Source organism: Thamnophis sirtalis, unplaced genomic scaffold (genome assembly GCF_051295495.1).
Source record: "Thamnophis sirtalis isolate CommonGarterSnake01/CBP01778 unplaced genomic scaffold, rThaSir2_p1.2 scaffold_5, whole genome shotgun sequence".
NCBI lineage: Eukaryota > Metazoa > Chordata > Lepidosauria > Squamata > Natricidae > Thamnophis > Thamnophis sirtalis.
In genome coordinates, this window is record NW_028261385.1 from 3,385,277 (window position 1) to 3,396,270 (window position 10,994).

The window sequence follows — 10,994 nt, forward strand, 5'->3', positions numbered from 1 at the left end:
CCCAATTGATTGGAACTCAATTCAGCTCAAATTCTCTTTCAAACTTAAATGCGCCCAGGAGCACCTGCCCCCCTCCCCACTTACGATGATCTTGGTGGCCAATTCCTGTTTGTGGGGTAGATGGAGGTCTTGCCTCCTGCTGAAGGTAGCCGCTTTGGTGATCATGATGATGGACCTCATGAAGGCTTTCTTCAGGCCTTCGTCCTGGGAAACCCAAGTGGGAAGAGGGTGAGGTGAGAAGACACCAGGAGGAAGAGAGTGCATCTATTTATTTCAATCTTTATATAGCCGACCGTCTTTTCTTGAACTCCGGGGGGCTCCCAATCAAAATACCCCCTGGACATTCTGGGTTCTAGTCCCGCCTTAGGCATGAGAGGCAGCTGAGAGACTTTGGGTCAATCACCAAGAAATGGAGAGTTCAGGAGAGGCAGCTGAGAGACTTAGGGCCAATCAACAAGAGATGGAGAGTTCTAGTCCCGCCTTAGGCAGGAGAGGCAGCTGAGAGACTTAGGGCCAATCAACAAGAGATGGAGAGTTCTAGTCCCGCCTTAGGCAGGAGAGGCAGCTGAGAGACTTAGGGCCAATCAACAAGAGATGGAGAGTTCTAGTCCCGCCTTAGGCAGGAGAGGCAGCTGAGAGACTTAGGGCCAATCAACAAGAGATGGAGAGTTCTAGTCCCACTATAGCCATGAAAGTCAACTGTCTGAGCCAATCACCAGCAGACTGTGAGTTTTAGTCCCACCTTCAGCATGAGAGCCAGCTGGGTGAGTCCACATCTGGCCCAGTTCTTCTCTCTCAATCCAACACACATCACAGGGTTGTTGTGATTGTGTGAAAAGGAAGAAAGAGGATAATGCACTGCCTTGAGTGTAATGAATGTGATACGACCATAGATAAAGAAACCACTAGCATTTCATTATCTGCAGGGCAATTGGAACAGGAAGCAGATCTGAATGGGAGGCATAACTGGGAGCTGGAGGTCGCCTGTTGAACCCAGATTCTCCCCAGCAACCTCTAAGAACTGCAGTCAGGTTGTCCTTGTTCACCAAAAGGGGATATTTTTAACTGAGGGTTGAACTGTGGAGCCCTTGGTACCCCCTGAGCTTGGTTCATTTTTTTACAGACGTTTCTTATATTTTTCCACCAGCAACTGAAATCCAGATAAGCAGGGATTAACCCCAGACAAACAAGGCAGCAGTAAACAACAGATCAAGGAACTAACAAGAGGAAAGCAAACAGTTCTGCCAGCACTGACACGAGGGTGGAAACCAGCCTACCTTGTTCATGGTAGAGTACTGGACGAGAATTTCGGACACGATGGGTTTGATGAAAACATCCAGGTCTTCAGGGGAGGCTCCCTGGGCTGCTTGTCCATAGCAGAGGATTAATGTTGTCCTAATCCTTGTGTCAGACACATATTGTGGGTCCTGCCAGGACAAAAATGAGGGGGTCAAACTCTCTTCCAAAGCACCAGAAGACAAGAAGTCATGGATGGAAGCAGATGGAGATTCTTAGTCATCCAGGTCATAGTTTTCCCAAAGGGGCTTTTTCCAAAGGCAACTGGACTTCTTTTTTTCCTTGAAGAGGTTTCGCTTCTCATCCAAGAGGCTTCTTCAGTTCTGACTTCGTCGTCAAGGCAGACAAAGTTCTGAAATGTCTTCAAGGACAAACAAAGTCCAATCCCTTTGAAAAAGCACCTTTGAGTCTACTTGAGACGTTTGTTGGGCAACTCATGATCTTCTCTAGACTTATAAAATGGTCCTCCAGGAGATGGAGGTGGAGAATTTCCAGCCCCACCTACAATCTCAGCGCTGGTCTCAGGTCTTTGAGATCTATGACCAGTCTGAAGAGACCAGATCGCCTGGAGCATCCGTCCTTCTAAACATCTAGGACTTTCCTTCCCAGAATCCCCCAGCCTTCTTCTCTACTGAGTTTTGAACCTTGGAACCCCATCCCTGATCTTACCTCATGGGAGCCTTCTGAGAGAGATGGTCCCTTGGGCTGTGTGATGTTACCGACCTCCCTCAGGACCAAGAGACCTTCTGGAAGATGATGGAATGCAGCAAGGTGGATGCTCTCCGAGACTCCCTAGGCAAAGCGATGCTTGTGAATTAGGACATTTGCATTTTCTTTTTTTAATCATCCTCTTCTTCCTCCTCCTCCTCCTCCTCCTCCTCCTTGCAAACCCCAGGCCCTTCTACCACTGATGAAATTACCTAACTGGGTAATAAAATGTCTGCAAGAAAGCATCCAAGCACAGAGAGCACCAAGGACCCCACAGTCTTCTTCCTCCTCCTCCAAAACCCCCACAGTTCTCCTCCTCCTCCCCTCCTTCCTCTTCTTCCTCTCCTCCCCTCCTCCCTCCTCTGCCCACTCCTCCTTCTCCTCCTCTCCTATTCCCTTTTCTTCCCTTCACCTCCCCTCTTCAAAACCTGTTCCCTTCTAGAACTGATGAAATGACCTAGTTGGGTCGCGAAAGGTCTACATTTCTTGTAACCAAGCTCAGAGAGCACCAAGGACCCCACAAAGTTGGAGGTCTCAGCCCCCACAGGCAGCCCACTCCCACGCACCTCTCTGTCTGTCTCGTCTTCAAATGAGATTGCCAGAAGCTTCTTGAGGTGATCTTTCACAAGGTCCTTCTCCTTGGTATTTCTCAATTTTAGGCCGTAATATTTGTACAGATTTATCTGAAGGTTGGAAAAAGAGTTTGTGAGTCTGAGGGAGCTCCACCCATCATCCAGGAAAAGGAAGCACAGGACAAAGGATGATCAGAAAAGGAGCAAATGTGGTCAAGCACAGAGCCATTTTCAACTAAGCATGGCTTACTCGCCATGGTCAAATCTGCAGGGAACAAGAGTTGCACTAATAGCAGTGTTCCAATATCTCAGAAGTGGCCCCAAAGAAGAGAGAGTCAACCTATTCTCCAAGGGACCAGAAGTCAGGAGGAGAAGCAACGGATGAAAACTTATCAAGGAGAGAACCAACCTAGAACTAAGTAGAAACTTCTTAGTGGAAGATCTTAGTAGAAGACCTCCGATGTCCCTTCCAACTCTCTTATTATGTTATTCTGTGACTAATAAAGGCGTGAGCCAACCAGAACTAAGTAGAAACTTCCTAACAGTTAGAACAATTAACCAGTAGAACAGTTTGCCTCCAGAAGTTGTGAGTGCTGCATCACTTAACGGTTTTAAGATGAGATTGGACAACTATTTGCTAAAATGGAAAAGGGTTTTCTGCTTGAGCAAGGGGTTGGACTAGAAGATCTCCAAGGCCCCCTTCCAAGTCTGTAATTCTAATATTCATTTGTCTGTCTACTATCAAAGAAATGGGGAATATGAGCATCAAAGAAAGGATGCCAAAGGAGAGACAAAATGAAACGACAAACGTTTATAGAACGTAATAAAACAAACGTAATAAAACGTTTTATTATCTTTCAAGTCAAAATGTTGTCTTCTCTCCAATAGCTAGTGATAGAACTTCCAAAAGGCACCTGTATAAACAACTTGTGCTCTTCCAACTATCACTCTCAGTAAACAAGCTGAAAGAACCTTGAATCTTAAGTGATCAAAGAGAAAGAAGAAAAAGCAATGTATCCAGCCTCCAGTCTCTAAGTGGCAGCATAACTGCTTTTCCTCCTGTTGTTACAACCCTCTTTATAATCCTTCTTATTTTCTTCTTTATATTCCAAGCTTAAGAAAGAAAAAAAACCCCTGGAGCTGACATCGCGACGGCACGACGTGCGATCTTGGTGTTTCAAGATCGCAGTCGAATTCCTGCCACTGGACGGTCCTTTTGGACCTAAACTGTCCTGCAGAGACTGTGATTGAGAAGGCATCTCCTGCTGATCTCAGGGACATCTCAAAGTCCCTGAAAGATCCAGGAATAGCCTTTTTTTCCAGTGACAGAAAAGCAGCTAAGGAAGCTGCTGAAGTTGGGACAGCTCCGGAACGGGAAGAAAGCAGAAAGAGAAAGTGTGTCGAATTGGTGAGGAAATTTTATTATTAGAGGAAGAGACTACCCAAGAAAAAAGATTAAGTTAAGATTGAAGACAAAAGACTGTAGGCGGCGAGATTGATCTGCATTGAACTTAGTGCATTATCCAGTTTCTAATTTCTTTTTTTTTCATGGATAGAATTTGCAAATCAATAGGCTCCCTATTTTTTAAACTAAATGGATTAATTTTTTTCTTCTTCTTTTTTCACTTTTGCTTACACCTATGGATTAAAATTTTTCTTTTTTTATAATGCTTGATTTGATTGATTGGATTGTTTTTGATCTTCATTTAAGGTTTTGTTTTCTTTCTTAAGCTTGGAATATAAAGAAGAAAATAAGGATTATAAAGAGGGTTGTAACAACAGGAGGAAAAGCAGTTACGCTGCCACTTAAAGGCTGGAGGCTGGATAAATTCTTTTTTCTTCTTTCTCTTTGATCACTATTGGAGGGAAGACAACATTTTGACTTAAAAGATAATAAATGAACCTGTTTGAAGTTTGTTAAAATAGCCTTGAACCCTATAGTGGCAGTATCTGAAAAATTGAAAGAATGGCCCAGCAGGAAAGAGAAACTGTAATATTGCAAATGGTTATGTTTGAAATTCAAAATCTATTAGTTGTGACAGAGAGAATTGAAAAGAGATTGGAGAATATGGAATACAAATAGAAAAATCTGATGGAGAAACTGAGGATGTTTACCAAATGAAGAAAGTGGAGGACAGAGTTCAAAAGATGGAAGGAAAAAATGAGCAAAGAGATAAGAAAACTGTGGATACTGACAACAAAGTGAGCATGGTTGGTAATGGCAAGAGCGGAATATGGAAAGGGGAGATGGATGGATTGGAACTCTACCCCAGACTTCAAAGCACAGAAGAAGAAAAGAGAGAAAAATTGATGGAAATAAGCAAGTTGTCCTTTTCTGACCTTTGTCTAAGACAACTGTCATCCTAAAAGGGGAAAAGCTTAGCATATTTACCTTCTTTTTAGACAAGAAGTAAGAAGCGCTTTGCTGCCTTAACGGCTTCTGGCTGATGGGCTGCCATCCACACATTTTCCCCCTGGTGAATTTGTGGTCTACAGGAATCTGCTTTGACAAGGACAACAAAAAAGAAGTTGTGAGGAAGTGAAGGAGCAGAGGAAGGAAGAGGTTTTTCTGTGTTTCCAAGGGGAGGGTTGGTCTCCCTTCTGGCTCAGGGTGCATCGGATCATTGATTCGACTTTTCTAGCTGGGACAGACACGAAGCCCCCTAAGAAGGACCATCCAGATTGCATCAGCTGGAGCCAAGGGAGCTTTTTTTTAATATATATATATTCATTCTATACAATCACATGTTTACTGTGCATAACCGGGGGATGTAACATTGGGTAATAAACACAGCCCTCACTTTTATAGAAAATGCCCCCTACAATACAAACCCAATATACCGCCTTAGCCCACCATACACCCTCTTTCAACCCCCTCCAACTTTCATTCTTCCTTCTCTCATACCCCTCTACACCTACTTCCCCTCCCCCTCTATCTAACTCTAACTCTATCACTCCCTCTCTTAATCCATTCCCTCCCTTCCTTCTCCTCCTCCTCTCTCTCACTCTCTCTACTCTCCTTCTTCTTTCATTCAGCTCCTCCCTTCAGTATCTATTACTTTCCGATATATTCAGTTTGTTCTGTTTTGACACTAACATTAAAAAAACCACAGTATACAAGTGCAATCATGCTTTAGAATTTAACACATATTATATTTCCCCCCTCCCCCCCTCCCCCTAGATCCCCGCCTCCCTTCCCTCCCCCCCCGACTTCCCAGAGCCCATACATGGTATAACTTTTTGACAATCACAGTCTAAAATATCTCTACATTGAACTCAGCTTCTTGCTGTTACCCAAATTTTTAACAATTTAAGTTATTACTAATTTTAAGCATAAGCTATCTGGAGTTTCCTAGTCCCGTATTTGCTTTGTATATAATCAATCCATTTTTTCCAGTCTCGTTTATACCTCTCGTTTGAATGTTCTTTAAGATATGCTGAAATTTTTGCCATTTCGGCTAAGTTTGTAACCTTCAAAGTCCATTCTTGGATTGTAGGCAGGTCTTTCTTCTTCCAGTATTGGGCCAAGGGAGCTTTTGAGAGGAACGGAAGGAAAAGCTCTGCCACAAATGGTGAGATGAAGAGCTTGGATTTTCTACCTCTGTCCGGAATGGCCAGGAAACAACCTGTCTCCAGAGGTTGGTAGTCCTTGATTTATCAACATCTAAAATCTGTGAAATTGCTTAGTTGGGGAATGTGACTGATGACCCACCTTGGGGGAGGGGGAAACAGGGTCAGATCTAACACGCAAAATGTGAGGTCAGAGTTGGCTCCAATTGGATGGGGTGGATATGAAGCTCCTAATAAACAACTGGATTTCTTTTGAAGGTTGGGTTGAGGCTCATGATTAATTTGGGCATCCCTCACATAGGGAACATTGTCAGTAGTACAAGGGAGTACAAGGTTTTCAGAATGGAGGAGAAGAAGGGTTTTCTTGCAGACATTTCATGGCCCAACTAGGAAACATAATGAACACAGCTAGAAGGGAGGGAAGTTTGCTCTCTGTTTATACACAGTAGCTTGCCCCAAATAAGCAATAGCAATAGCAGTTAGACTTATATACCGCTTCCTAGGGCTTTCAGCCCTCTCTAAGCGGTTTACAGAGTCAGCATATCGCCCCCAACAACAATCCGGGTCCTCATTTTACCCACCTCGGAAGGATGGAAGGCTGAGTCAACCCTGAGGCGGTGAGATTTGAACAGCCGAACTGCAGATAACAGTCAGCTGAAGTGGCTGCAGTACAGCACTCTAACCACTGCGCCACCTCGGCAGGGAGCAAACATCACACTCACCAGCACTGATGATGTAGTTGGGTCATGAAATGTGTGTAACTAAAGAACCCAGTTCAGAGAGCACCAAGGGCCCCATCTTCTTCTTCCTAGCATATTCCCACAGGTTCAGGGTCCGGTTTTTGGATCATTGAGGGCCACTTTGGATCATTGAGGGCCACTTTGCTCCGTCACCTGCATCGCCTGGGAGAAGGCCTGTGGCTTCCATATCTTTGTTGATGGCCTCTTGCCATCCCTGTTTTGGATGCCCACAAGGTCACACCAGTCATTGACTTTTAGTTGGTAGGCAGCCTTGGCCACGGTGGGAGGTGCTGCTCTCTTGACGTGTCCTTATCAGCGGAGTTGGACTTCTCTCATCTTCTCTGTAATTGGTGCCACACCAAACTGTGGTCAAATGGTGTCATGTGTGATGTGGTCAGGAAGGGAGGTGCCCTATATACAATGGAGCCTTCACATTTCCATGGTAAGGAGAGAGCGTTTGTTCCCTCCTGTTGCTGCCCAGCATTTAGGGCCATACAGTGCAACAGGAGGATGGTTCTCTTGTAGGTCTTAGATTCAAGACGGGTTGGCGTCTGTGTGTCCCGTAACACATCAGTGAGTTCTCGCCAATGCATTCAGGCTGCATTCACCCTTTCTTGCACCTTGCCATTAATGTTCCCTTTTGTTGTGGCCCTCCAGTGGAGCTGGCAGCAGGGTGGGACAATGAGAAGGTTGGAGAAGAACATGGGTCAGTCCTGGGGACTGAGGGAAGCTCAGACGAGGGCTCAGGCATTCGGTCGGTTGGCTGTTTCAAGAGTGGAAAGTTCTTTTTGTGACTATAAGAGACTCTGTGGCAAGTGTTGCCTTGCCCTGTATTTGGAAACTGATTATCTGGCAGCTCTCCAAGCGAGATAAGGTTCGTGTAGATATATATTCCTTTGAAAGTCTGTTTGCCAAGCCTGGCTGACTCTCAATGAAAGGAATTCACAGTTGTGACCAAGACTCTGCTTCTTGCTTTTTAAGGAAGCCTGGGTCAGAAGACCTTTGCCTTGGAGGTGGGATCCCAGATACCCCAAAATCTCCATCTTCTTTGGGTTTTTTCCATGGATTGGAAGCGTTCCAGGGCTGGTGACAGACTCTAAGGACCGCATTGTCCTGATGTTCAAGCGGAGTCCTAAATGCTTCAGGCGATCATTCCATGGTCCTTCCATGTTCCCCCCACCAAGGGCCCCATCGTCCAGCCACTTCTCCAGAACCACCTTTGTCAATTTTGGGGGGTCAATTATCTCCATCGTGGCAGCAGTGGCTTCTGCAACCTCTCCACGAAGGACCTCCGGGCCCCCCGCGACACAAACCCAGCTGCTTACCTGGGGAGAATGAAGATGTTCCAAGATGGTATCCAGTATTTTCTTCTCCTCCATCGAGGCCAAGATTTTTTTGACCGACCTTCCTTTGAGCCACCACTTGGTCTCCCACAAGTACCGGAAATGTTCATCCGAGAGTTCTGGGAAGGAGAGACAGGATGAGATCGAGGGGCAATTGGATGGGAGGGGCCTTCTTGAAGGGAAGAGGTTTAGGTTTATTAGATTTATATGCCGCCCTTCTCCCAAGGACTGTGCAGTGTACAACATTAAAAAAACACATATTACAAAAGTTTAAAAAAAATTATCCCAAACCCAATTAAAATTGACAATGACATTTTTTTAAAAAAAATTGAATTAAAATTAACAATGATCAACAATTTATTTTGTTTTGTTCAGGCCAGGCTGGCTTGCTGGAAAAGCCAAGTTTTTTGGGCGCGTCAGAAGGACCGGAGGTCGGGGATTATACGATGCTCCGGGGGCAGCTCATTCCAGAGGGAAGGCGCTCCCACAGAGAAGGCTCTCCTCCTGGGGGTCGCTAGCCGACACTGTCTGGCCGACGGCACCCTGACGAGGCCAACTCTGTGGGATCGCACTGGATGATGGGAGGCTACCGGTGGCAGTAGGTGGTCTCGCAGGTATCCTGGACCCAAGCCATGGAGCGCTTTAAAGGTCATAATTAACGTGACCCGACAAAAGGGCGAACGTCAAAACCGCACCCGACTAAAGCATGTCGCTAAAACCGCGATGTCATCAACGTGGCGACAACAGCGCGGAGACAACATCACAGAGACAGAAGGGGGCTTTACAATAGCGTGTCGACAGAAAGCCGATTGAACTTAAGGTAAGGGTTAGGTTTAGGGTTAGGGTTAGGTTTAGGGTTAGGTTTAGAGTTAGGTTTAGGGTTAGGTTTAGGTTTAGGGTTAGGTTAAGGGTTAGGTTAAGGGTTAGGTTAAGGGTTAGGTTAAGGGTTAGGTTTAGGTTTAGGTTTAGGGTTAGGTTAAGGGTTAGGTTAAGGGTTAGGTTAAGGGTTAGGTTAAGGGTTAGGTTTAGGGTTAGGTTTAGGTTTAGGGTTAGGTTAAGGGTTAGGTTAAGGGTTAGGTTTAGGGTTAGGTTTAGGTTTAGGGTTAGGTTAAGGGTTAGGTTAAGGGTTAGGTTAAGGGTTAGGTTTAGGGTTAGGTTTAGCGTTATGTTTAGCGTTACGTTTAGCGTTACGTTTAGGGTTAGGGGTTAGGTTTAGGTTTAGGTTTAGTTTTACAGCGTGCTTCTGTCTCTGCGCTGTTGTCGGCGCGATTCAGCACTCATTCGTCAGAGCGCTTTAGAACGCGCGGTTTTATCACCGCGGTTTAGTCGGGCGCGGTTTTGTCGTTCGCCCTTTTGTCAGGGAACCCATAATTAGTACCTTGAATTGGACCTGTAAGACAACCGGCAACCAGTGCAAGCCGCCTAAAAGGGGTGTAACATGGGAGCACCTAGGTGCCCCAATGATAACCCGCACAGCCACATTCTGGACCAGTTGAACCTGGTAATAGCCAGGTGGCATTGGCTGGTAGATGGCACCCGGAGGAGGCCAACCCTGTGAGATCTAATGGGTCTATGGGAGGTAATTGGCAGCAGGCGGTCTCTCAAGTACCCAGGTCCAATACCATGAAGGGCTTTATAAGTTACGACTAGCACCTTGAAGCGTATCCAGAGACTGATTGGTAACCAGTGCAGCTCGCGGAGGATAGGTGTAACGTGGGTGTACCGAGGTGCACCCACAATCGCTCGCGCGGCTGCGTTCTGGACGAGTTGAAGTCCCCGAATACTCTTCAAGGGCTGCCCCATGTAGAGCGCATTGCAGTAGTCCAGTCCTAGGCCATGTAGGGCTTTAAAGGTGATAACCAGCACCTTGAAGCGCATCCGGAGACCGATAGGAAGCCCGTGCAGCTCGTGGAGGATAGGTGTAACATGGGTGTATCTAGGTACAACTGATATCGCTCGGACGGCTGCATTCTGGACCAACTGTAGTCTCCGAACACTCTTCAGGGGCAGCCCCATGTAGAGCACATTGCAGAGAAGGCTGCTTCCAGAGGTAGCCCAGCCCTGTAGCATAGATACCTGGATATAAAGATAGGATGGCATCTTGGGAGCGTTTTCTCCCCTGGTCAAGGCTGCTTCTCCGAGCCTTTTCCCTCTCAGGCCCTCTTGGCAGGGAAGGAAGCTCCTTCTGGCCATGCTTGACCTCCATTTGAGGAGTCCTCGGAGGGGTCTTGACAGTTCCTTTCTGGGCCAAATCGGGCATCCCCAGTGCTGGAAGCTGAATCTTCTTCCTGCCCTCCTTTGGAGCTGGAGAAGATTTCATCAGCAGAGGCAGGACCTGTGTGGCTCGCTGAGCAGCTGAAGAAGTGGATGGGTGGGAGCCCGAGAATTGAGCTTCATGGTTTTCCCACCGCTGTGGGTCATTGTTAGTGATTTGAGGATGGGCCTCCTGGCTGTCCTTCTTCAGGAAGGGCAACTTGTTCAGCATGTGAGACATCCTGCCGTGAAGAATGGCTGCTAGACCTGGAAGCAGATCCTATCAACAAGGGAGAAAGTTTGTAACTCCAGAGGGGTCATTTGTGCTTCTGTCTGTCTGTCTGTCTGTCTGTCTGTCTGTCTGTCTGTCTGTCTGTCTGTCTGTCTGTCTGTCTGTCTGTCTGTCTCTATCTATCTATCTATCTATCTATCTATCTATCTATCTATCTATCTACCTACCTACCTACCTACCTACCTACCTACCTACCTACCTATCTATCTATCTATCATCT

The 10,994-nt window shown here is 46.2% G+C and overlaps 1 protein-coding gene across 1 annotated transcript in view; it reads right to left on the reverse strand.

Annotated features, from left to right (window-relative positions):
• The window catches only part of LOC148045264 (maestro heat-like repeat-containing protein family member 7), a 31,608-nt gene extending 20,885 nt beyond the window's left edge, over positions 1 to 10,723 (reverse strand). Inside the window, exons 1-7 of the mRNA XM_087715320.1 lie at positions 10,306 to 10,723; positions 8,212 to 8,348; positions 4,969 to 5,076; positions 2,571 to 2,687; positions 1,966 to 2,088; positions 1,278 to 1,427; positions 85 to 204 (exon numbers count right to left, since the gene is read on the reverse strand). Coding sequence (XP_087571446.1) covers positions 85 to 204; positions 1,278 to 1,427; positions 1,966 to 2,088; positions 2,571 to 2,687; positions 4,969 to 5,076; positions 8,212 to 8,348; positions 10,306 to 10,723 — 1,173 coding nt within the window. The remainder of the gene's footprint in view (positions 1 to 84; positions 205 to 1,277; positions 1,428 to 1,965; positions 2,089 to 2,570; positions 2,688 to 4,968; positions 5,077 to 8,211; positions 8,349 to 10,305) is intronic.
• Between the last annotated feature and the right edge of the window lie 271 nt (positions 10,724 to 10,994).